Below are 27,766 nucleotides of genomic sequence, written 5' to 3'. Positions count from 1 at the left end.
ATCACCAGACTACGGCACTACCTCACCCCTCACGCTGCTGAAACCCTGGTCCTCGCCTTTATCACCTCAAGGCTGGACTATGGGAACTCTCTCCTCACGGCCTTCCCGGACCTCCCTCCACAATGCGGGTCATTCAGAACTCTGCAGCTCGTGTACTGTCCCGCACCAGACACCGCGACCACATCACTCCCACCCTCGCCCTCGCCCTCGCTCGCCTCCACTGGCTCCCCATCCCCCAGAGGATCGAATTCAAGATCCTCATCCTCACCTACAGGGCCATTCACGGCCTCGCTCCCTTCTACCTCTCCAACCTACTATCCCCCTACCTACCTGCCCGTACCCTCCGTTCCTCTGGCTCCGGTCTGCTCCACATCCCCCGCCCCAACCGCCCTACCATCGGTGGCCGGGCCTTCAGCCTCTCAGCCCCGAGGCTCTGGAACTCCATCCCCCAGTGCCTTCGCCGCTTCCTCCCTTTCCTCCTTCAAGGCCGGTCTCAAGACCTGTTGCTCCTCCCCCATAACCCATATCAGCCTATCCGCTCGGCAGACACCTGCTTCAGGTCCCCCACTTACCACCCCACTATTGGCAGTCGGGCAATCAGAATCTCTGTCCCCACACTCTTGAAACTCTGTCCTAAAATCCCTCCGCCTCACCCCATCTCTTGCCTCCTTCAAGTCCCGTCGAACGTGTCCACCCTGATTTCATCATTAGCCATACACACAGGAATTCATTTGATGATTTAGTTCTCCAAAAAACTTTATAAAAACATACCAGATGGATTCAGGCGAGCAACTTTATTTTGCAGATTTAACCACATACAACCTGCAGTACTAGTACTGACTGAACAAGTTTACAAGGTGGGGTGGGGTGGGGGGGGGGAAGGAAACCTGCAGCATCAACCATACTTCACAGAAGTGGGATACTGTTACAAAACAGATGTCAGAACTTTTAAATCCAATTACTACAACAGACCATGAGAATTTTTAACTTTGAAATAGAATGTATTGGTTATTTCAGTCAACTTCTTCCATTCGAGATGCATCATCATCGTCTTCTAATGGTGGCATCTCCTCTGTAGCTGGCTGGGCAGCATCATCTGCAATTGGGTCCTCCTCATCAATTCCTTTGGGACAAGAGAACAAAGTCACACTTTTAAGACCGCTAAAAGCAATCATAATGATGAAAAATCCAAGTACCACTGAGTATCGGTAAGGCTTTTGGACAAACAATGAACAGTTATATAGTTTAGGAACAGTGTAGGCAGAGGAAAGCAAGCAAGGAGATAGTTGCCCACAAATTATCATATTTGTAACATTGTAAGTATAACTAATATTTCAGTGGCTTCATGTTATTGAAAAGGAAAATTCATCTGGAAATACTGAACAATTTTCAGATATAATTAATTCTAAAAGGGGTCTTTGATACAACTTGTATCGATACAGTTAACTACAAAATACATACCAAGACCAAGTTTGATCATCCTGTAGATTCGATTAGCATGAGTTTGTGGATCTTCCAACGAAAAACCTGAAGATAGTAGTGCCGTTTCGAAGAGAAGAATGACAAGATCCTTCACCGACTTGTCATTTTTGTCATCTTCTGCCTTCTGCTTCAGTGTTGCAATGATTGGATGATCAGGATTGATCTCTAGATGTTTCTTGGCTGCCATATAACCCATTGTAGAGTTATCACGAAGAGCCTGAGCCTTCATGATTCTTTCCATGTTGGCAGTCCACCCATAAGTGCTGGTCACAATGCAACACGGAGAGGAAACTAAGCGGTTGGAGACAGTTACCTGAAAAAAGGAGTTATAAAAAAAAAGTTGAAAGAGATACAATTTACTGGCTTCATTTTTTTAATATTGTTTTCAACAATAATGTGGATTATAAATCTACAGTAATACAGATGAAAACATGAGGACATTAATCTCCCTCATCTGAGACAGGAAGCTTCGAATTGACAATTTATTCAAGAGGAAATGCACCAAGATTAATGCTTTATTGTACCATATCTATACTGCCAAGCTATTTAGGCTTTCACACTGTGCAATACATAATTGGAAGCATATAGTTTTTTGAATATTTCATCTAAACACATCAGTAAGATGCAAAATTTAACTCAAATAACTTTCCTTAATTTAGGTTGCCAAAGGATCAGAAACCTTAAAAATTTCAACCAGTAAATAGTTAAGTGCTCTGAAATATGAAGTGCTGGGAGACATTACCCTGCATGAAGGTAGCTATATAAATTCAAGTTGTTGAATACTATACTAGTGCAATTATTTTCAAACCTGAAAGAAAAAAAAACATTTGGTGTTCAGGTTTACTCAGTAATTTTGACTTGTTTCTGGTAGAAACGTATAACTTTTACACAGCTATGCAGGTCTGTTCAATGTTGTATTACATACAATTTAAAGTCAACTTACTTTCTCAATTTTCTTCTCCAATATGTCTTTCATGATCTTGCACAGATTCTCATAACTGCTCCTTTTCTCTTCTTGTTTCTTTTTCTCTTCTTCATCTTCTGGAAGCTCTAAACCCTCTTTAGTGACTGAAACCAAAGTCTTGCCATCAAATTCCTTCAACTGCTGCACACAGTATTCATCAATTGGCTCAGTCATGTAGATCACTTCCAATCCATGTTTTCTCAGCCACTCTACAAAAGCAGAGTTAGCCACTTGATCCTTGGTTTCACCTTTGGAGTAAGACAGAACATTTTTTGATTTTTCCAAAATGACAAAAAGTTACCATCTCTGGAGTACTGCATAAAATTAAGTCAACTCACCAGTTATGTAGTAAATGTGCTTTTGGTTGTCTTTCATGCGTGAGACATAGTCTTTGAGGGACACCATTTCATCACCACTCACTGAGGTATGGTACCTGAGCAGCTCTGAGAGCTTCTTACGATTCTGGGAGTCCTCATGGATTCCAAGCTTTTGAGAAAAGGGAAAAGATTTGATAGAAATAAGAACAGAAGTTATTCAAACACAATGAAAGTATGGAATCATGTTCTTCCACTTAACAATTCCACAATTGTTCAGTATTGATTTTCCGAAGTATGTAGCAATTTTTTAAAAAAAAACCTCACAAATTCCATTAATAACCATCTTATGTAGTACCTTAAGGTTTTTGGAAAACTGATCATATAATTTCTTGTAGTTGTCCTTGTCCTCAGACAATTCTATGAAGAGCTCCATACATTTCTTAACAAGATTCTTACGAATAACTTTCAGAATCTTGCTTTGCTGCAACGTTTCACGAGAAATGTTTAATGGTAGGTCCTCAGAGTCCACAACACCTTTCATAAAATCTTGAGATTGAAAAAAAATTAGAATAAATTAGATATCCTAGTTTAAATCCACAATTTAAAAGTATTAACACAATTTGGTGACATAATTGAGTACGAGGATACAGCATACAGGTTGGAAACAAGGTTAAATACATTCATGAGGGATCAATACACAAAATATTAAGTTGGCTGCTTTGTGTATACTTACTAAGATATTCTGGAATAAGCTCATCACAATTATCCATGATGAAGACTCTGCGTACATAGAGCTTGATATTGTTCTTCTTCTTTCGGTTTTCAAATAAGTCAAATGGTGCCCGTCGTGGAACAAAGAGTAAAGCTCTGAACTCCAGCTGGCCCTCAACAGAGAAATGCTGTAGAGAAAAAAGAATTTTCTTACAAAAGCAGTAAAAATACAATTTGCCAGTTCTTCATAAAAACTGCTTATTCCAGTTAATTTTACTTACACGTGGAAATGGGAGGGGTGCGGGGCAAAATATGCTACAAGTACCATTTAAAGTATCACTGAATAACAGCTTACCTTTACAGCCAAGTGTTCCTCCCAGTCATTTGTCAGACTCTTATAAAATTCTCCATACTCTTCAGTGGTAATGTCCTCAGGATTCCTAGTCCAAAGTGGTTTGGTCTTGTTCAGCTCCTCTTGATCAATGTATTTTTCCTTGATCTTCTTCTTCTTTTTCTTCTCACCTTCTTTCTTTTCATCTTCTTCTTCATCTGATCCAACATCTTCTATTTTTGGTTTGTCTTCCTCACTTGCATCTTCTTTCTTCTCTTCCTTCTCTTCTGCTTCATCATCACTGATCTCCTTATCACGTTCTTTCTCCACCTGTATTTAATTTCAAAATAATGTTTTAAAACATTTCCGCTATATTTTCTGACATTCAAACGTATCATTGGATTGGTCTCATTAACAGTTCTGTCCTGAAGAGGTTTAATTACCTCCTTTCTAAAGTAGTTATTCTTCAGTTAAGGCTCATTGAGGAATATTAGCAAGGTATTCAATTGCATGTGGGATAAATTGCCAAATGTAGTTCTGGTCTCACCTTTCAACATCTCTAAGACAGCAATTAGAAATAAAAACCCTGTTGTCTCTTTACTGCAGGGACGCGGAAGCCAATTACAAACTCCTTTTTAAAATATTTATCTGGAAAATATACTTACATAAAGTGTGATTGGGTAGCCAATGAACTGAGAGTGCTTCTTCACAACCTCTTTGACCCTCTTCTCTTCTATATATTCCATTTGATCCTCTTTCAAGTGCAAGGTTATTTTGGTCCCACGACCCAGTGGCTCACCTTAAGAAAACAAGATGAAAAGCAAATGCATTTATACTTAGTGACTCATTAAGTTACATTTGATGTGGAGAAGAAAATAGTGGATAAACAGATTTATATTGAACATATCTTAAGGGTAATTTTTTTAAATTAACAACTATAGTACATATAAAAAAATTAAACTGAAGTTTTTTGGACAGCAAAATTTATTGAACTAACACACCGTAATTCCTTTTTTTAAAAAAATTCCAAATAAACTGAAGAATTCCAGCACACTGTTTACTCTGTAATTTGAGATAGTTTCTATAGTTTAAAAATCAGATTCAAGCCCACTACATGGTACTTTTTGTTTCTAAACTTGTACTTACCCTGATCTAATCTCACTGTGAACGATCCTCCAGCAGATGATTCCCAAATATACTGTTCATCATCACAGTGTTTGGTGATGACAGTAACCTTTTCTGCAACAAGATAGGCAGAATAGAAGCCAACACCAAACTGGCCAATCATGGAGATATCTGCACCTGCCTGCAAAGCTTCCATAAAGGCCTTTGTTCCAGACTTAGCAATGGTACCCAGGTTGTTAATGAGATCAGCTTTGGTCATCCCAATACCAGTATCCCAAATGGTTAAAGTGCGTTCCTTTTGGTTTGGCGTAATGTCAATCTTCAGCTCTTTGCCAGAATCCAGCTTGCTTGGATCAGTCAGGCTTTCATAGCGAATTTTATCAAGTGCCTTTTATATAAAAAAAAACAGTTCTCAGAAGATTAAGTTTTGAGCAGAAACTAGAAAAGTTCTCTTTATACAATAAAACAGACTTGTTCCAAATAGTGAACCCGTGGAATAGTCTCCCTAGGGAGACGATTGAAGCAAGAAGTGTTGATTCTTTCAAACACAGATTAGATAGTTTTCTTTTAGGAAATAATATACATAGGTAGTTTGGGGCATATGTCTATTCAACCACCAGGAAGGTGGAAGGTGAACTAGATGGACCTTGGTTTTATTTCATCTAGCTGTTCTTATATTCCACACATCACCTCCATTTGACAGACACATTGAGGAAGAAAGGAACAAAAAGGGGGTATGGGAGGAAATGAGTGGGTGGAGAATTATATGGATTATAAACACTGGCACAGACTAGTTGGGATGAATAGCTCATTTCCATGCTGTAGTCTATGTAAATTTAGTTTGAAGGTAATACATACACCATGGTGTATATTTCTTGGAGGATGCTGAATAGCATACAAAACATTTGTGAGTGGTTATTTTCTTAAGGCATTAACTGTATGGAGGCCCATTTCCCCCACCCACCCACCCGCAATCCATAAACCTTACAAATAAATGTAATTTTATGACAATTCAGTCTCTCAAAATGACTTACATCAGAGGAGTTAGAAATAATCTCTCTCAGAAAGATCTCTTTGTTGGAGTAGAACGTATTGATGATCAGGGACATCAACTGGGCGATTTCTGCCTGGAAGGCAAAAGTTTCAACTTCTTCCTCCGTCGCCATGTCTTGAGAAGAAGCGTTCTGGACTTCCTCGGGCATCTGTAGGTGCGTGTGGGCGTATGTTTTTTTTTAAAAAAAAGTACGTTACACCTGCGAAACGAACGTCCGTTGTTGGGCTACAGGTTTCACGAACCGCGACTACAAAATACGCGGCAGAATAATAAATCTCCATCCTAATTGGATTGGGGGGGGGGGGGGGGAAATCTCTGCCCCAGGAAATGATGCAGTCAGATCTTGGCTTGTGTTGTGCATTATTTAACCTGGAGTCAGGTCCTGGGCGGAGCTGCGCCGCATGCGCAGACTCTACCTTTCCCGAGGCGGGCGGCGGGGGCGGGGCGGGGCGGGCGGCGGGGGCGGGGCGACCGGGGGCGGGGAGGTGAGCTTCCAGAAACGTCTATTTATTTTACCAGCAAAAAAAACACACACACGCACACGCACCAGCCCCGGGAAAGGCGGCTCCGGGAAGCTTTTGTTGTCCAGACCCAAGAAACCCCCAATGAACCCAAACCACCATTTCCCGATTCCAGTCATTTTTTTTTCTTTGCGAATCAAATCATCGCGATTCTTGTTATTTTCTCAAAAAAAAAGGAAGCGACACAAGTCCACGTTTCTGGAATATTCTTTTACTCCCCCCCTTCCCAAGAACCGACAACGACGGACATTTTAGGCTTGCCTTTTTTTAATATTTTAAAAAAAAGAGGATTTTAATCGAGTGGTGTACGTGAGCGTTTTGGGGTCGTGTGTGTGTGTGTGTGTGTTTTTAAGTTTTTCTTTTAATTGTCACGCCAATAATAATGACCGATACGTTTCCGAGATAAATGTTTGCCCCATCATCGCCACCGTCCCTCCCTCGGGTCCAGTTCTCCCACGACGGTTTTAACTTAAAACCCCGCAAAATACCTTCCAACATTTATATATATATATTTACCTCGACCCTCCCCCCCCGCCCGCGCCGCGAAAAAAAAACAATATATTATTTGTACCTTGAAGGAAATTTTACCAGAGATTATAATTGAAAGCTGATCGCGGGCGACTTCCTCCCTGATGCTCGACGACCCCTCGGCGGCTCCGCGCTACTGCAGCGAGTCGAACCCGCCGAACCGCTTTTTATACCGCCGCCCGGCTTCAGTTTGTTCCAGAAACGTCTCGAACTCCACAGAACACCCTCCCACCCACACACGCCCGCCCACACCCCCTGCACTGATTGACAGGCGCCTCGACCAATCCAGAGCCTTCGACCACCGAAGATCCCGCCCTCAAACTACGTCATTGGCGGTGAGGTGGGCGCCAATCATCGCCGCGCGCACCCATAGGGCCGGCGGTGCGGAGGGAGGGAGAGAGAGAGAGAGAGGCTCAACTGTAATCCCCAGTTGCTGGAATGTTCTGAGCGGGAGCAGAGGGCGGGAGGGAAAGGAAGAGGAGGAGGAAGATGTCAAGGATGTCCTCGTTAACCGAGAGTGTTAACGATTAAACGTCAAACGGACGGCGCCGTCGAGAAGCACAACGCCAACAAACGTCCGAACGCTGGCACCAGCGAACCCGGTCCCGCGCCACGTTTCTCGTTTGCTGTCTCGAGGTGGAAGATTTGTAAGCGGATTAAGTGGTTAACTTTAGTCTTCAGTCACCTGTAAATCCTTTCTTTGTCATTCAGCACAAACATGGAAACCTCTGCCCCCCCCCCCCCCCCCCGACTGCCTCTCCTCTCTATTCCCCCCTCCCCTCAGGTACAGGCAAATCCGTTTCAAATTCAAACTAAGAGGAACAGTGCGCATTCACTTGGGGATGGTTTGTAAAATATTATTGCTGATCCACGCAATAACATACCGTCCCAGTCGTTTTTAATCCACATTTAGAATTCTAGAAAGTTCCGGATTCACGTCAGTGGCTTCTTGTGAGTCACTGGCCGAGATGTTTGCACAGACCAGACCTTACTTTTCGAACATTCTGGTCACGCAGAAGGCTGTATCGTTCCCTTTTGAGTAGCAAACAATAATACTCTAACCCTTGTGTTTCAGACAGTGCCTTATCACGTCTTCGAGACGTCTTGAAGCGCTTCACCGACTGCATATACTGCAAAGTGAATTGATTATATTTTGTGGGCGAAACGCGGCAGCCGATTGCGCGCAGCAGTCTCGCACAGACGGTCATGGATTGAAGTCGCCAATTTATTATTTTTTTGAAGGAATTATTACCCCCAGAAAAGCAATCCGCCAATCGATTTAACAACCTGGTTCCTACTTACCGCTAGGTAAACAGAGGCATGTGTAGTAAGGAAACTTGCCCAACATTTCGCCCTGCAAAGAATCAAACCCAGGTCTCTCCCTTGCAAGGCTAGTGCTCTAACCACTGAGCTACAGGACTCCTCTATACTAATACAGACGAAATGTCTGTATCAGCCAAGAACGCAATAACCGATTGACATCGAAACATGATTTATACCTCATCGGAGAGGTCTTGCATGGAGGACAGTCATTAGCATTTTTTGGGTGGGGGCATTTCCTATTGTTGATGAGCTATATTAAAAAGTACATTAAAAATTGTTTTAATTAACCTCCCAAAAAGGTATGCATGGTATACTGCAACGAAATAGTGATAGAGGTCACATGCCCTTCTCGAGGTAACGACAAAATGTCTGTCTGTGTTCAGGAGTCCTCCCACTGAGGCCTCCAATAGGAGTCCTTCCAACAGGAGTCCGCCCAAAAAGACTCCTTTGCACAAAAAATATGTGAACAAGTGATGTAGCTCATTTTCTTAGGCATAACGATGTCTAAGAAGTGAAGATCAAGCTTTTCAAGGACAAATAAAAATGCCTTATGANGAGAAGGACGATTAAATTAAACTGGATGCAAGCATAGCTGCAACGGAAACAGCTTGTACATATTAATTATCAGCCCTGCATTTAGGAAAGCCGTCTCAAAGCGCTTTACAGGATTTACCGTCAAATGGATTGACTGTGTTTGTAGGTAAACACGGCAGCACAATTGCGCACACCAATGTCCCACAAACACCCATGAAATGAATGACCAGATTTATTTCGGGGATTGTTGACCAGCACTCCAGAATAAACTCCCTTCTCTTTTTGAATAGTGGCTTGGGATCTTTAACATCCACGTGAACAGGTAGGCGGGACTTTGGTTTACCATCTCATCTGCTATAGCGAGAAACACTACAAAATTACTCAAGAATTACATAGACATAGAAACAGGAGTAGGCTATTCAGCCCCTTGAATCTGCTCCGTCATTTTATAAGATCATGGTTGATCTATAACTTCCAAGTACAGTTAGCCGCCTTTGCTCCATATCCCTTCATATCTTTAACAAATATTTATCTACCTCCATCTTGAAAAAACAACAATAAAATTACATTTATAGAGTGCCTTTCACGTCGGGAGGACGTCCCAAATTGAAACTGAAAGTAAATAAATTGCTAGCGTTTGTGCCTATTTTCCTTGACTTCCAAAATTTAAAAAACCTTGTTTGACATAATGCTTTTGTTCCCACCCAGATCATTGCTCACTAACCGCATCATCTTTTGCTACATAGCATTGGACTTGGACCTCAAGAACATCAAAGTAGCTGGCAACAGCTACAAAGTTTTGAAAGATAACTAGACTTTGTCCATTCTGTATACCCTATACTCCTTGATATATTTGCTGATGACTTAAATACTAATATATTTTGATAGTGCTCTTCATAGCTCAATATAGTATTTTTCAATAAAACATGATCAACCTAGTTAATAATCCCTCCAAAAAAAAACAATAAAATTGGTCATTTTCAATCCACAACTGTTTGTGGAACACTGCTGTGCGCGTTTCACCCGCAAATAAACGGTCAATTCACTTTACAGCATATTCTGTGAAGCTCTTTGAGATGTCAATAAGACGTGAAAAGCGCTATTTCAAATGCAAGGATTATTATTATTATTATTCTGTGCTTGTACTTCGGGCTATCAGCAGGTGGTGCTCTTTGATTATGTGATTATAGTATGAGTGGATACAGACAACAACAACAACAAGATTGCAGCACAAGTAGGGGCATAGTAGGTTAGAGAGGTAGGAGGGAGCAAGGCCGTGAATGGCCTTGTAGATGAGGATCTTGAATTCATTCCTCTTTAAATCTGTTTTGTTAAAGGACACTAAATTCATTATTCATGTTACAATTTGTATCTGCTAACAATACATTGCAGTATTATAATGTAGAATAGTAAAAAGCAAAAAAAATTAAAGACGTTTTGCACAAAATTGATATAAAAACTATGCGTGGGCATTTACGCAAAAATACAGTCACTCCATTTCAGGATAAATCCTGGGAGCGTTTTGGGACATCCTCCAGATGGTGAAAGGCGCTATACCAAATGCAAGGATTATTATTAAATATCTCTAGTGTGAAGAGTTTCAAGAACAGCAATTTTCTGCTTGCTATTTTTCAGGGAACCAATTGTTCATTTCCAAGCTTAATCAGCAAGCACAATGACACGCAAGAGAATCTATATCTACAAGACCAAGAGACAAATTGAGACAAAAAGCTGTGAGGGGGAGTAGAAAAACAAAGCAATTTCATCATGTTTTACTGGATTGAGCTATTCAAATAGGTAGGTTACGTGTTCTATACTTCTGATTTGATAATGTAATGTATTGTGCTGGTACAATTTTTTTATACTTAATGTAAATAAATTGGGTACTTATTTTAACCTGTTTATTATTTGATCTATGTGCTAATATTCACTTTTTAAGAGAGTTTAGCAGCCTGGCACATGACCATGTAGTTTCAATAAGTGGAACAATTTGGCTGTGGCAATTGTACCTTAAGGGTACAGTTTCTGCTTACAGTGAGAAAGAAGTTTCTGCTTTAACAAGATTGCATTTCAGAAAGTCATGAATATTATAAGTCTATATCAGTACATTTCCACACTTGTGTAAATTTTCCATTTTTATATACACTTTCGCCTTGTTCTAATCTCCATCAGTCAACATGATGGGTGATTTTTGGAGTCCTGTAGCTCAGTGGTTAGAGCACTCGCTTTGCAAGTGAGAGACCTGAGTTCAATTCCAGGCAGGGCGAAACCTTGGGCAAGTTTCCTTACTCCACACACCTAATAATAATCCCTCCAAAACAAAAACAATAATAAATTGGTCATTTTCAATCTACGACTGTTTGTGGGACATTGCTGTGCGCAATTGGCTGCCGCGTTCGCCCACAAATATACAGTCAATTCACTTTACAGTCTATTCTGTGAAGCGCTTTGGGACGTCCTCCCGACGTGAAAAGCGCTATATCAAATGCAAGGATTATTATTATTTATTATTATTATTATTTTTTGGCCGTGAACTTCTGTCTAGGGAGTTAAGATGGCTCACTGATGATTTTCCTTTGAGATGGAGCGCTTGACTACTGTGATATGCTCCATCAAACAGCCTGTCTCACAAACATTGAATCACCCTTATAGATTCTAGGCAGACACTTCCTCATGAGAATATATAGAGGCTGATCTTGCACATCTTCCAGAAGCTGACTCAGAATGGGCAGAGGGATGGAAGCACAACTCAGCAGATTGGTGCAAGGTCTAAAGCAACAAAGTATCTGAGGAAAAAGTAACAGAATTTCATATTTTGCTTGCCTTGAGAGAAAAAATAGTGAGTGAATCCATATATATATATATACAATTACAATTTGCTGATTGCGTGGTATCACTGAAATCATCACCGTGAATTTCTTTCTAAATATGACTAATACATGAAAGTTAGGAATTCCAACCATTACATAATGCTATATAGTTATACCTTTTAAGGTTTGGCCCAAAAATATTATTACAAGCAAATAAAAATCTAGTAAAATTTGTGACTGAAATCTTTCACTTTTAAGATATTAAAATGGAACATTTTCTGGAATGAATTTTATATGATTAATTCATATTTATGTGGAATAAATGCTTATCCTTCAATATAGTAGTACCACGTGTTAGAGATCAAAGCCACCATCTGTATTTTTAAAAAAAATAGTACATGACAAATGTTGTCTATAAATCTCAATTCAGAAAATATAGTATCTTGTCTTGCATGCAATTATACTTGGGAAAATAATAAACAACCCAAGGACACAAGATTGTACAGTCCAAATATACTGGTTCATTGGTAATTTAAAATATGGAGAGAAGTAATCAGATATTACATGGAATACAATGGTTCCTGTGATGTTGAATTCAGTGAATCTACCTGTTGTTGAGAAACTTGAAATGCCTCCTGCCAATAGCAATTGCTAGACACGGTTGAAAAGCTGGAAATTAGATAAGGTATATTCTGGAGTGAGGCTCAAAGAGAAATGCAGAATTTGTCTTTGGAAGATTTAATAAAGTGATAAAGCCATCATAAAAGGAGTTTGTATAGTTTATCCAAGGGACAAGTTTCATGCATTTAACCACTTTTTCTCATTTCATCCTTATTATGATGTACTGTGCAAATGAACTGAAAATGCCCTGGCCAAAAATCCCACAAATAAAATTGGTCACTCACCCCATGGTTGTTTGTGGCACATTGCTATGCGCAACTGACTACCACCCAGTCACCCCATTTTACAGTATAGCCTGTGAAGCCCTTTGAAGTGGCCCAATGACATGAAAGGCCCTATATCAAATGCAAGGATTATTGTTAAAATAGTGCAAATTAGCTTTTTGAAATGGGATAATCTATTTCACAGAAAATTAGTCCTTCAATTAAAATACTTGAGGGTTGATGGGTCTGAGTATTACACCGTTAACCAATCGTTAGCTGTTGCATGACATCAGAGGCCTGAAATGTGGCCTCTTTAGTAATGTGGAGTCCTGTAGCTCAGTGGTTAGAGCACTCGCCTTGCGAGCGAGACACCTGGGTTTACTCCAGGCCGGGCGAAACCTTGGGCAAGTTTCTTTACTCCACACCCTCCAAAACAAAACATAATAATGAATTGGTCATTTTCAATCCATGACTGTCTGTGGGACATCGCTGTGCGCAATTGGCTGCCGCGTTCCCCCACAAATATGCAGTCAATTCACTTTACAGTGTGTTCTGTGAAGCACTTTGGGACGTCCTCAGGACGTGAAAAGCGCTATATCAAATGCGAGGATTATTATTATTATTTTGTCTTAAAACAACCCACGACCTTGAAAAACCGGGGAAACTTTTAAAATTCATTCAAAATCTAAATCTGGAAGCCAAGCGCTCTTCAACCCCCCCCAAAAAAAATAAATTAAGACAGAATTTAAGAAATTGAATCTCTAGGGGGAGCGAATAAACGGCGTTGTCCACAAAGGCGGTGTTGTGGAAACGCGAACGTCGGAATCTTTTCATTTGCTTTCGGTCGTCCGCACAACATTTCCGGTTCAGCTGCTGCTGGAGGGGCGGTGGTGGGGGGGTGGAAAGGGGCTGGGCTGCGCGCGCACGCGACGCACGCTACGTGCCTTGCGTGAGAATCACGTGGACGGCGGCGGCGACGCAGGCGTCGTGAGTAACATCCGGGCTCGGATAGGATGAATCCTACAATACAACATGGCGACGGAGGGAGGAGGGAAGGAGATGAACGAAATTAAAACTCAGTTTACCACCAGGGAAGGCGTCTATAAAGTGTTGACCCACTCCGAGTACAGTCGGCCGAACAGGGTGCCCTTCAACTCCCAAGGCTCCAACCCGGTCAAGGTGTCGTTCGTGAATGTGAACGACCAATCCGGCAACGGGGACCGAATCTGTTTCAATGTGGGCCGGGAGCTGTACTTCTACATTTACAAAGGCGTAAGGAAGGTAAACGGGGATTTTTTTATTATTTTGTCTAATTAATTAATTTGGTTTGTTTGTTTGTTTGTTTAGTGGGGACAGAGTGAAGAGGAGGGACATTTTCTTCCTTTCTCCCCAAACCTCCTCCTTCCCCCCCCCCTCCCCAAAGCCCCCCCTCCCCAACCCCACCCCAAAGCTCCCCCTCCCCCCACCCCCTCCCCAAAGCTCCCCCTCCCGAGCCCCTCCCCAAAGCTCCCCCATCCCCTCCCCAAAGCTCCCCCTCCCCACCCCCTCCCCCCCCCCCCCCCCCATCGCTGCCTGCGAAAATACGTGTAGTACCGTGCGGCCAATGTCTGGTTTGTCAGGCAATTGTTATCGCGGGTGGTCGGTCAGGGTGGCAGCTCACCCCCCACCCCCTCTCTCAGTCTGGGTTGTCACCTATTCCCGTGACAGTATGTATGAAAGCACTATTCCGTTTTCCGGCCCTGCTGGTTGGATTAGCGCACTGGGTTAGGTAATCCGGCTACTCGCAGAGATCACATCCTTTAATTGGACTTTTTAGACTGGATTTATTTTTAAAAATCTAATTATGAAGTCATGCACTGCGTCTTTCTCTGCGTTCAGCCGCTTCTATAGATCTTGGATTAATTTCGATATCAGTGTATCGTGAAACAATGAGTCATTCGCTCCGTGTAGTTTTAACTAAATCAAATGATTGCAGCATTTGTCTCTAAACAGCAGTGGTGTTGAGCCTGGAATGTTCTGTACGACTACCAAAATGTTCAGTAGTTAAAAATGTGGGTAAAAACCACCATTGTTGGCAGAATTTATAACTACTTACTCAAAATGCTTATTTTTGAATAGATAAACCGTGAATACCTACAGTGAAACTTAACTTTTTATTGGTAGGAAGGTTTATTATCTCTAGTTGTGATGGCAATTTAATCTCTCTTAAAAGTACTATACTGACTCTTAGAAATCACCATAACACTAAAATATCAACATTTACTTGACTTGAGGTCATCCTTATACACATGCTTTGTGTAAAGTGTACAGTTTGAAAAAAAATCTTTAAACTTGGAGATTTCTTCCTTTAAATTGAAAGTTAAATGATTTGAAATGAATTGTGTAATTTTGTGGTAGTATACCTTGTACATTAATTCTCTTGCAGGAGTCAAATCCAGGGCCCATCAGGTTGGTACCTGTTGTATGTAGATTTGGAATAGCAACAAATTCCTTGGGTGCAAAGATTATGTTAAAAGTGGGGAGTGGAAGAGATTAAATTGGTATTTAATATGGCACAGATTTTTTTAAAAATGGGTAATTTAAAATCAAATTGGAGCTAGAAAGTGAGAAAAATTGTATTGGAGTACATTTCTGGAGATCTGAGTAAGTGACTTAGAAATTGGGGCAAGTAGACTATGTTTGCCATGAAAGAATTATCAAGAACAAATACTGTAACCTGACCCTGTTTGGATATTTATAGGTGACTATAAGGAGGGCAGCCATCACCTGGTTAAATGTGTGATATGATTTATAGTCATTTTTACAGTTGTATTCATTGATCTGAGTGAATCGGGGTGTGGGGGGGTTGAGAGACATAATCTGAACATTTTAGTGAAGCTAAATGTGAAATTAAAAATGTCACCAATTGTTTTGATGGTGAGAACCAATTAACTGGTTGCTGGAAATTCTTTTCAATTGTGCAGTGCTACAATATTCTGTTATGTTTTAATTTGCAATAGGGACATTTAATTACAGAAACAACTGTAAACATCGATGGTCAGCAGTTTCTGCTATTTGAGTGACTGAGCATTGAAACAGCTATACAATAATATAGGCTGAGGAAGCACAATGACTTTTTTTTCTAGATACAGTAATTTGTAATGTGTTTCCTGTGTATCTGAGATGTCTGGGTTGATCTGTTTTATTAAAACTTACAATACTATTGATCTCAGAATGGTATAGTGCCTAAATCACTTTGCAGTAGAAACCAGCAGATGTTATTGTATATTGATTTATCTTAATCGAATAACATTATATAATAAAGATTCAATTATGTAAAAATAATTTATTTGTCCCCAGTCCATTTGGAATGTTTATATTTTTTAAGTCTTCCTGGGCTACAAGCCCTCACTTTGCAGGCTGGGAGAGAGTGACCTCCTTCTAGATTGCTGCCAGTGTTGATTGATTTAGATACTAGTAAGTGTACAAGACTGATGCAGGGTAATTTGTGATCAGGTTTTCCCTCTAGCACTGTGTCAAAGTATCTTGTTTCTCAATACTGTTTTCCCCAATAGAAATGAAGTTGGGAACTCAAATTGTAGGCTTGCTATATTGGGCCATATAAAATCTTAACTGAAAGCTCATTTGTCAGCTAAATTTTCTAAGCTTGTCATACCGTATCATGGTCACAAAGTGAAACACTGGGGGAGAAAATGGCTTATGAGTGGAAATTGACATACTGAAGGACGATTTTATTGTGTTCAGCAGTTACAGTGATACTGAAGCTGTTTTGTAGTAGTTATAAACAGCTTAATTGTGTGAAAAGCGGTGCAAGGAAAATTTCCAGTTTCACCACAAGGATAGCCAGTATGAGAAATGACTTGGGATTCTTGGAGCAATATAGTTTAAACCAATATTATTAATTTTAGTAATCTTTTTAAGTATTTCTGTTTTCTAAAAATTATTATTAATGCTAATTTAAAAAGTAGACTAAATAGTAGCAAACATGTGTGCCATTGACGAGACAAATGTTTGTTGTATTGGGATCTAACCTCATTGATCCTCACAACTTATATTGCTACACTTGTTAATGTAAGCTTGTGGTGCTTTTGAAAGAAATACAGACACATAGGGAAATCTTCCTAGGTATGTTTTTGCTATTGATAACATTTGTCATGCTTTGTACAACTCATTTTTGTTGGTAAAATTAGATTGTGTATGTAAGTGCAGATGTGCTTGTGTATGTGAGCAGAAGAGTTTTAATGAAACTGCCCAATATTATCTTGTGAACTTGCATATGAAATGGTTAAATTATTGAAAACAAATGTTTGAACCAGGCAAGTTAATTTACTTGGAAGATGGGGCTTCAAGTTGGTCTTGCAGGTCCAGTTTGTAGATTTTGGTGAACAGCAAAAAAAGGAGGCCTGGAACTTTAAAAAAAATTGCTTTTAAAAAAAGATTTACAGTGCAGTAACTTTTGGGGGCATTTTATCTATTACTCTTTCCTAATTCTGAAGGCACTAATAATTCTTTGCTAGGGTAAAGTTTACTGGGTTCTAGCTGCCATCTGGCGTACAATGCCCAAATTTTATTTCTTCTGTTTGAATGTTGGCACACATGTGTAACACCTAACTGCTGTCTTGGCCTAGATGAGTTGACTCAGTCCCCAGGTGTATTATCAAACATGGTGCCTTTTTAAAAATAATTGTTTTCAAATTTCTTTGTACTATTTAATGTTGCTGAACTAATATTTGAGACTATGACTTTGGCTAAACCTAAAGCACTGACCTGTTCTCATTTCCTTGAACGTTTACTTCTCTCCTTCCATTTAACTTTGAATTAACAAATCCCCGTTAAACTAATGTCATTACATTTTCTTGCAACTTGGTGGTGCTGTAATGAGCTATGTACCAGACTGCAGGTCTTTATTGCAGCAACTGGGTGGGACTGGAGAACTCCAAGGTACATTAACATCTCATGGCTACAAAATGTGGCTAGATGTGTATTTAGGTGTATTAGCTCACTCATGGAATGCCAAAAATCAGGTGTTGCTCTGGAGATCCTCTCACTCGTTTTCAAATCCCTTCATGCCCTTGCACCTCCCTACATATCCAACCTGCTTACCTTCCACTCCACCATCGGCTGTCTCTCTCCTCCTGTTTGACCCTCGTCCACTCCGCTCAATCATCAGTGACCGTGCTTTCAGCCACTACTCCCCAAATCGCTGAAACTCTCTCCTCAGCCTTGCCCCCTCACTCCCCACTTTCAAATCCTGCCTAAAGACCTTCCTTTTTGATTGGGCTTACGGTCACCTTCCCCCTGGCTCTGTGTCAGACTCCAGCACTGTCAAGTGCTCCGGGATACTACCCCGAGTGGTATAAGTTATTGCTGTTGGAATTCAAAGGAGGATTTTCATCTGTTGCAGGAATAATAATATGATGTAAGCTCTGCAATCACTTTTCTATTTGATTTCCTCGGTCATAAGTAGTTGTCTACTTACAAAATTGGAATTTGTGGGACAAGAATGCACTTGGAATTTGGTGGATGCGTTAGCAATTTGAAAGGCTGAATAGCAGTAATGATAAACCTGATCCATTGGAATTTATTTTTTGTGTGTTGTTCACACATTCTGGATAAACTGTTGTTGGCTTGAATATTTTGACCTCAGAAATACTGTAACAAATATTCAATCCTGTTATTTGGAATGTTATTCAATTTAAAGTTGCTATAGCCACGTTTTCCCATAATTATGTATTTATCACAATTGCACTATTGTTGCATGGTGTATTTGACTCCAATGAAACACAAACAATATATTTTATATGATTACAATATACTTGCATCCATCAAGAATATTTGTTACTGCTTTTTGAAAGTAATTTCTCAACTACAATTGCAGTATAAAAAGTATGTACAGTATTACCAATAATGTCTTTTTTTTTAAAAAACTCAGCACATTGTGCAGTAAAGGAAAGGTGAATACATTGCTGATGAATGGTATGTGTAATCAATATTTTCCTCATTTGCTGTTGCGCTGCACTTTACACAGCAAATTTGTGATTAATCTGAAAATCATGGTTAATCAGTCTGAAAATAACCTGTGTCTCTGATCTTTATCTCTTCCTATATGAAAATACTTTTTAAAATATTTATTTTGTTTAGCACTGAGCAGCTTTGTTGGATGTTTGCCAAACACTGCACTAATAAAATATGTTCATTGCCAAATTAGGTTTCATTGTGTGCCTTTTTTAACCGTTAAAAAAAAATGGCCCTGCAGAATAATGGAGTCCGTTGTGTTTCACTATCTAGAAGAGACTAAGGATTTTGTTGTTTCATTGTGATCGTGGCACAACATTACAATATTTCTTTACTAAAAATGGGAATGTTACCATTACTGCAAAAATAAGTCAAAATAGTTTTAATAAGCCTGGAAAGAAGTTCAAGAAATGTTTGAAAATTTGTTAATTTTAGTGGTTAATATTCAAGGATTTTTGAATAAGTAAACTTAAATCTTATTTTCTATGTTTGCACTGTTTGGAGTAAAACATACTTAAAGCCATTAAGGTTTTTTTAGAATGCCATCATGTTCATGGCAAGGTCAGGATGTTGTGCTATAGAATAGAAGAATGTGATTTCTCATGCAGTTTCTGATATTAGTTATGGTTTTGAAATGCTAAAAGTGCCAGTGTCTGGGAACTCCCGTAAGAAAAGAATAGGAATTTAGAAGGCAAGTTATCCTGGCACATTAATATATGGTAGAAACCTAATGTTGGTAGAAACTTTGGATCAGACCAGGTCACTCAAAGAAGGGGAAAATAGTGTGTCGTGAGGTATATTATCATCCTTGTTTTATCTTAGTATTGAAGCGGTGAGGGGCTCCTCAAAGGGATAAAGCTGTGGGTTAGTTAATCAGGATTGCTGGTTGGTGCCCAAATCTCTGAAATATATCTAATTAGATATTTCTATAATAAACTTGGGTTTGTCCCTGTGGTTGAAACATTGTGAACTAAGCATGACTTAAAATTTTGTCAGTCAAGCCATAAAAGTTTCAGGATTTGAAGTATACATTTAAGTACAGTTACTTATTTTGTGCTGGGCTGTGGCTTTCCATTACATTTACAGAAATGTTTTTTAAATGGAATTGTTTAAATAGATATGATTGGATTATAAATCAAGCTATGTTTGTAATGGATGCATGTCACAAAATAAGGATGGATTTCATAAGTGTAGGTTGTCTTGAAGTAATAAATGTTGAATTGTTAACTTGACCCTATGCTTAATAATCTAGATGTTCAGAATTCTGTTCTAGAAATATCCAATCCTGTTTCCTAGGGATTTAAGTAAAGTGGTGTACCCCTGTAGTAGCATGAATCTGTATGTTCAGTATGTTAACCTGTTAAGTAACAACTACAGGTTTGGGTAGGATAGTCCTACAGCTCGGAGCATATTACTACGCTACTGGCCTTGCCTTATATTCAGTGGGGGTATGAGAGGACCGTCAACAAAAAGGACACTTCAAAATGAGGCACAGCAATAGATCCATGGAACAGTGATCAATAACAAGATTACATTTGTATAGCCCCTTTCATGTCGGGAGGACATCCCAAGGTGATCAAACACCTGGTTGCAACTGGGCGTGCACCTAGGCATGGTTTCAGAAAGAAACTTTTACTTAAAGAAGTCCTGTTTCCTTAAACAGAATGGCATTGGCTTGCCTTTTAAGTTGTTTTGCTTGCTTCATTCTCTATTGCATAGGTACAAATCACAAAGACAATTATCTTGCCCTCCAAAAAGACTCCTCGCAAAAAGATCCCCTGTTAGAAATTGTTCTTATTATTAATCAAGAGGAAAAGTATTAGAACATTTAAGTAATATGTTGGCGATTTGACATTTTTTGCATAATCCATAATGAAAACTTTAGATCTGGTACAAAGCAGCTAAGAATACTCAAAATATTTTCTTTTGTTAAGTGAATAGTAATTAGGAAATTCCTTTTAAGGTCCTGTACTTGAAGTATGCTGTTGAAAATTCTCTTTTCAGTATGGTTACTAATTGCTTAGGTGGAATTGGATTTCACAGTCTTCCAATTTTTGTTTTGTTATATGTAATATATACACATATTTTTATATCAAGAGGTTTTACAAATGTTCTGTTGCTAGAACTTGTTTTGCAACTATCACAGTTTTCAGCGCCTTGGGACATCCTCCCAACGTGAAAGACCCTATGCAAATGTAATCTTGTTGTTGTGGTGTTGTGGTTGCTGATAAACCTGTCTCGGTGATCTGACAAGATTTGTTTCAGCTCTGCCTGTGGCTTTGGAAAATCTTATTTTTTTGTTTCAATTTTCTCCATCTAGTAGCCCACCGAAGGCATTACATGCAGCATAAATGATAAGAATTGCGTTTTAATATGCATGCACATTGCCATTATTACTATGTTCAGATATAAATCTAGAATTCCTTTTCAAGAAGTGGTGCTGCTGGAATGACCAGTAGATTTCCCATCTGTTCACACAGACCTCGTCTTTCTGCTATTTTCGTCTTTCTAAATGGACATTTGTTCCAAATTTAATTTTGAAGCTGAAATTTTTTTTCCTTTTTCTTTTGGAGTCCAGTTTATCCAATTATGGCTTGAATTCACTTGTGTTTAAGAGAGAGCTGGGATTAAAGTGGTTATGTAAAAGTGTACATCATCCAAGCCAGTGTTTTTGTGATTATAGAAATGTACTGTACTCCACTGGCTCCCCATCCCCCAGAGGATAGAGTTCAAAATCCTCGCCTTCAAAGCCCACCACGGCCTTGGTGCTTACTATCTCTGTCGCCTGTTAACACCATATCAACCTGTCCGCTTCCTCCACTCAGCAGGCCTGCTCCATGTCCCTTGCGAGGTCCGGCCCACCCCACCATTGGTGGTCGGACCTTCAGCCTTTCTGCCCCCACCCTTTGGAACTCCATGCCACAGTCCCTTCACCTTGCTCCCTCCCTTGCCTCCATCGAGGCACGTCTCAAGATCCCTCTCTTCGACCGCAGCTTCAGCCACCCTCCTTACCCCTACCCTCCCTGTTGTAGAAACACATTTGTTTCATATTGACGGTTCAGGTGGAATATTGAATTTAACTCTTAAAAGTATACATTTCATCCAGATATCAAATTGTATGAATGCAAATTGGATATTTAAGATGTACATTTTCGTTATATTTCTTTCCTCCAGATTTTATTTAATTTGGCTCTATAACTTTCTTATAAGCGCGAATGGCGCTCATGTCTGAAACTACAGTGATAATATGCAGATTTATGCAACATACTACATTGTCTGTCACAGGAAGGAAAAGTTTTGTCATTTGGGATAACTCATTTTGTGATGCAACCTTTCACTGATGTAATTGGAACACTTTGTATCTCTTACCTGTAATTCAAAAACAGTACTTCATTATAGATGTGCCCAGTAGTTAATGCATCTAGCTTTGAGAACTAATCTAAACTGCATAAAGGTTTAATTTGTGCATACTTTGCTTGTGGGTTTAACCTTGGTTCCACTGTCTGTTATAAACAACTTGAACTTTGTCCTGATTTTACGATTCTATCCAAGTAGGCTGCTCCGAAATATCCAGTATCCTGCATTTACACACTTGTTGATAGCTATACAACTATAGCTATACAACTTTAGACTTGTATAGCGCCCTCCACGCAGGGTAGAGTCTCAGAGCGCTTAACAGTGTCGGAGCCTGACTCCGAGCCGGCGCGGAGGTGGGAAGGTTTTTAGGCGGGACTTGAAAAAAGGGAAGAAAGGGGCAAGACATGGGGATTGAGGCAGAGTGTTCCAGAGTTTCAAGGCGTAGTGGCGGTAGTGGCAGGAGGCCATTGCCAGTTGAACGGAGGAGCCGGGTGGTGGATTGGGGAGTGAGGAGGTCGGAGAGGTAGGGAGTTGCCAGGGAGTGAAAGAATTTGGACACGGGTGTGAGGATCTTGAAGTCGATTTGTTCTGTGCGTAACACGTTGTCATACTGTAAACACACACCATTCATTAGCGATGTATTCAGCTTCAGCAAACGGTTCTGGGATATTAGTCTGCATCATTCACTCTTGACGGGTTGTATTCCACAGGTATCATTACTGTACTTCAAACAAGATGGGGGCTATTGTGCCCTATGTCTTTTCAGAAAACCACATTTTGAGTTCCTTTGATTGCCAGTTGCAGGACTTACACTCACACCTATTTGCAAAATTTTAAAATGAACCATACTTTCTAATCTGATACTAGAAACTGATTTGCAGGGAAATCCAAGTAGTCCTTGAAGGAATTATTATGACTTTAAAATGTTCTGTAAGGGATGAAGAATTAAATGTTTAAATATTCTTAACAAACTTTCATGTCTTTCGCTGCACATTAAAATGACCCTAATCTATAGTGAGTAGTAATTTGGATATTTTTCTACAAAATTATCAATCTAATGCATTCTGCATTATTATATGAAAAAATTAGCATGACTCAATATTCATAAAAATACTTTCAAGCAGGTTTGAATTGCTTGTTTTTTTTAAAAAAGCTTAATGGCTTTTAGTAATTAATTTATTGAACCGAAACTCTTTATTGCAGTTTAGTGTGCCATTTTATGTTTAGTCGGTGAAGTTTAAGAGGTCAGAGCAGCTTGGGTCCTGATAGTTTGAACTGCAGTGCTGAAGCAATGTGGTAAAGACATTGATATGAATGTTAATTACTTATGAGTGCCTTTTGTGATGAACCATTTTATTAAAAAGCAATATATGGCCAGAGATTTAAATATGAAACCTTCATTTAAAGAGTAATTTTCATTATGAATATGATTTTACAATAAACAAAGCAGTGAGATTGGTCATTTTAAGAAACTTCAAAGTGTCCTGCTTCTTTATAATAGGTTGATTTTAGTCATAAGTTATAGATGGTATATCAGTAGGGTGTGCCTCCTCTCTTTAAAATCTTTGACAATTGTGAAGTGATCCTTAAGTTTCTTCGCTTTACAAGTTTGTGCATGTTCAGACAATGATACGTCTATTAAAATGTTACAGCTGAAAGGATTGATCACTGAAAGGAGTGTTCCATTAATTGTTCTTCAGTATGCAGTAAAAATGCTATACATCTGTCACTACAAATTTTGAATTCTGTGTACCTATAATCTGGGTAGCAGGGATTCAAGGTTTGCTGTTTGATTTCACAGTGAGTTTGTTCCATGCACTTCCCCTTGATTTTTCTGTGATCTAAATAAGTACATTCATGTGCATCAAATTGAGGATTTGGTAGCCCAATTAGATTCTTTCTGAGGATTTTTGGCATCATTTGCAGTATTCAATTGCATTCTGGCTTTTAATGTGATTATTTGCTGAACAATTACCTTGCAGTGTAAAGTAACTCAGTTGAGGATTGGTCAGATGTCTTCAACACCAAAGAAGGCCATTTGGCCCAGCATGTCAGACTTATACCTTATTCATAAGGAAAGTTTTCAAAAGGCTGATGGAGGTCAGGAAGGGACAGGGATTTTCTGCTTCTAATAGCTATTCACTGGTTGACGATAAGATTGAGTTTGAGCATGGTTGAATAGCTGGTAGTGCTCACTGTCCCAAGTTTGGTCAAGTTAGTGAGGAAGCAGTGGCCCACACTGCTCCAGCATCTGTGCCTAAAATGTGAGTTCCCACCATAGCAATTTTGAAGGGGGACGGAGTAGCAGAGTTTCATAATACAGAAACTCACAATATGTAATTTCCCCTGTAAGATTCATATTAAAAAAAACACAATAACTATCCTTTAAAATTGAGTGTATAGTTGTCTTTAAAATAATAATATTGCATTTGATATAGCGCTTTTATCACGTCTTCAAGACATCTCAAAGCACTTCACAGAATATACTGTATAATGAATTGACTGTATTTTGTGGGGCGAAACATGGCAGCCAATTGTGCAGAGCAGTGTCCTACAAAGAGTCCTTGGTTGAGTGAACAATTTATTATTACTTTTTTTTTTGAAGGAATTATAATCCCCAGAGAAGCGATCCACCAATTTAACTGGGTTCCTACTTACTGCTAGGTAAACAGAGGCATGTGGAGTAAGGAAACTTGCCCAACATTTCGCCTGCCAGGAATCAAACCCAGGTCTCTCGCTTACAAGGCGAGTGCTCTAACCATTGGGATACAGATGCCACAATGATCAGTGATCTAATCCTAGTGTGTAAAATTGTAGATGGCAATTAAAATTAATCGGTGTTCAATATACATATTCTATAATTAATTAAATAAGACACAGTAGCATTGGTAAATGCAACCTCTTTTGTGGCTGACTACATGTGTTCAGGTGGAATGATCGTCAGCCACGTTACCTAAAAGATTCTGTGCCAAAATAATTAGAAAAGTGGCAATCACTATTACATTGCTGCTCCATCACTTACATTCATGAGATATAGTTCATATATTGCAGTGTTTAAAACATGACCTTGGAAATTGGATAGAATAACAGTTTATCAGCAGCCAGCCAGCCACTTGCAGTTTATAAAGGTTGTAGATATGGGTTATGTGCTTTACTGTAGGCCTAGAATGTACCAGCTCAGACCAATTCTCAATCTTCGTACAATAATCTAAATGTAATAGAAAAATTGACTGAACTGCCATGGAGAATGTTTCCCTAGACTTTAACTTCAAATACATGGTAATTTATTTAAATTTGTGGCTCGAAATTGATTTGCAAATTATGAATCATTTATCTATTGGACCTGTAGGCTACAAATGTTTTTCGTGCAGATATTAATCAGTGTGGTTTGGATAGTTAAATGTTATTTTCAAAATAGACATTTAGCCAATGAAGATGTATGCAAGCAGCACAGAATTTCTATTTTGCTTTGATTGATGGTGGGAAAATGAAGAGGAAGATCACTATTAAAGCAATGATTCACTTTTATTTCTTAATTGTTTAATGTTTTATTTATTAAGCTACCTGACGTGAAGGGCAATATATAAATCTTAAGTTGTTGTGGATTTCACAAGATTTTAATATCTATGGTTTTGATGCTCAAGTATCATGCCATTATTCCATTTTGTGAATAATCTGAGTGCAAAACTCATGTGCATTTGATTAAAAACAAATCCTCCTAATCTCTAGTGTTGCTTGAGGTTTATTCATTTTGAACTTGTCTTCTAATTCCTTATTCAGTTTAGGTCATGTTCCCTGGTTAGATTTCTCATTCTGATGACCTGAGTCATACTTTATGAACTTTTTATCCAATAAAGAAACACGTTGTGATCTGTCACTCTTGCCTCAAAGCAGAAGTTGAAATCTTTGAAATATCCTTATGGCAAATATGTCAGCGCATTCAAAGATGTGATCGTGCCAACATTGGAACAGTTTTAGCTCACTTTTAGCCAAGATGGCATTGTGACTAATGCCAATAGCTTGAACTCACTGCAGGATGCAAAACCGCAGAATGTACAGTTGTGATGAGAAATGTTTCAACCACCTGTGTAAGAACACCAAAGGGTCTGGGGAATTAGTGCTATTTTACGATGGAAGCAAACCTGCGTACTTCCTTTTGAATGTTTTTATATAATGTACTTTGACATGAATTTAGAGTCCCATGACCAAGTCAAAGCTAATGTTTGCAACTACAGATTGACATCAAGCTATTTTACCTTTCATTAATAAAATGAACTATACCTTAATCAATGTGCAGTTGTCCCTCTTATCACCCCTGGAGAATCATCGTAGAAGAGCTTAATGTGCAGTAGTTTCATGAAAGCTAAATGTCTTCTTCATTGTTTAAGTACTGCATCCCTCGGGTAATTCATACTTCCTATTTGAATAGCCTTCAGTGGCTAGGAAGCAATGTCACAAATCTAGTTCAGAGTTTGTGTTGGCCATTTTGACCTGCCATTGCACTTACTATTATAGAGTTGTTAGGGAACAGCACGTAGTGTTCAAGACATTTGGAAGAACATGAAACCTTTTGTTTGTGGTTTGATAGTCTGGATTTTGCTGTTGTATTGCAAAGCCCTTGCATTCTTTGTTCAAGCCCATGTTGTAATGTGATCTCAGTTAAGACCGTCATATTCCTAATTCTTGTTTCAGCATGTGAAGTAGGCCTTTGTAATGGATACATCCGATCTCTTTTGGCATACAGAATTGACGGATTTTAGGCCTCATCCAAAAATGTTGTTTATGATTTTCAGATTTGTTTCCCTATCCCAAGAGATTCTAATGCTACAGAATTAATATCAATCATGCTGTATCCCTGGCTTTTCAGATATGTAGAACAAAAAATTGATATGCATTAGATCTAAACCAATATCTATTTTTGTGGCAATAAAACTATTCCCGATCAGTAGGTGGGTCATGGAAGGTATTTTGATGTCACAAGTTACCCTTCAGGTCAATAACTGCCTAGTAAAGTCAAATTGCATTGCACCAGAGGTGCCATCAACCCAATCTTAATAATATTCTATTGAATGAATTGGGGTTGCTTCAAAGAGTGCATTATTTGACCAATCAGTGATTATCCTCCTCGAGGGTGGGGGTGGTTAGCAGGGTGGTCTCGGAGCTGAGCTGGTTCTAAGATGATGTGCTTGGAAACATCAATATCAAGTCAACCCTCTGTGGCATTCAGTCACTAAGGCAAGTATTCTTCTGACTCGGCGCCTGTTGATCCTGTAAGGTAAAGCCCTAACTAATAGGGTGGTCCAAGCTCACCCAGCAGGGCGAAAGTGCGCATAATATTCCAGACCCAGGGAGTTACCATGTCTAGTTTGGAAATTCAAGCATGGTGATGGGTTTCTGCACATGTAATCCAACTGACCAAAAAAAAAACTTTCCAAAGTCAGTCTTTGAGGCTGATTACATAATGAAATGTCTTGCTCGGTAGCCTCCTTTATCCTGTAAGCTGATTTTATACAAAAAAATTGGACCAGTGGTGAAGTATTATAGGCTTTCATGGGACTAACGTAAGCTGCTAATATGCCTTGCTATTTCCATAATTGATGATGGTCTTGTTATCCCATAGAGGGTGGAGACATTTGAAAGAAACAATGAGGACACAAGTTATGAAAGTTTCGTAGACCAGTTTATAGATCTTAGTTATCAGATTTATGAAAACAGTACACTGAAGTTTTGATTTCTATTTTATTACAAATTGTTTTTGATGACCACATTTTGAGAATCTCCAACCTATGCTTGTATCATGATTATAAAGT

The 27,766-nt window shown here is 39.2% G+C and overlaps 2 protein-coding genes across 3 annotated transcripts in view; one reads left to right on the top strand and one right to left on the bottom strand.

Annotated features, from left to right (window-relative positions):
- Positions 1 to 775: 775 nt before the first annotated feature.
- LOC103175344 (heat shock protein HSP 90-alpha) lies at positions 776 to 7,219 on the bottom strand. Of its 2 annotated transcripts, none has more exons than XM_007888342.2 (11): positions 7,077 to 7,219; positions 5,965 to 6,132; positions 4,952 to 5,318; positions 4,471 to 4,604; positions 3,830 to 4,135; positions 3,497 to 3,662; positions 3,119 to 3,309; positions 2,785 to 2,932; positions 2,426 to 2,694; positions 1,462 to 1,795; positions 776 to 1,123 (listed from the first exon to the last, which is right to left on the bottom strand). In XM_007888342.2, exons 2-11 carry the CDS (start codon positions 6,130 to 6,132, stop codon positions 1,014 to 1,016), a joined length of 2,193 nt encoding a protein of 730 aa, XP_007886533.1. In that variant the 5' UTR covers positions 7,077 to 7,219; the 3' UTR covers positions 776 to 1,013. The 2 variants fall into 2 exon arrangements, with proteins under 2 accessions (XP_007886533.1, XP_007886534.1); XM_007888343.2 differs by having other exon boundaries at positions 7,094 to 7,219.
- Positions 7,220 to 13,552: 6,333 nt separating this feature from the next.
- Positions 13,553 to 27,766, top strand: part of LOC103175345 (WD repeat-containing protein 20) — a 29,289-nt gene continuing 15,075 nt past the window's right edge. Inside the window, exon 1 of the mRNA XM_007888345.2 lies at positions 13,553 to 13,865. Coding sequence (XP_007886536.1) covers positions 13,617 to 13,865 — 249 coding nt within the window. The 5' untranslated portion in view covers positions 13,553 to 13,616. The remainder of the gene's footprint in view (positions 13,866 to 27,766) is intronic.

This window comes from Callorhinchus milii, unplaced genomic scaffold, assembly GCF_018977255.1.
Source record: "Callorhinchus milii isolate IMCB2004 unplaced genomic scaffold, IMCB_Cmil_1.0 Scaffold9, whole genome shotgun sequence".
Taxonomy (NCBI): Eukaryota; Metazoa; Chordata; class Chondrichthyes; order Chimaeriformes; family Callorhinchidae; genus Callorhinchus; species Callorhinchus milii.
This window is presented reverse-complemented; position numbering and strand designations above follow the sequence as displayed.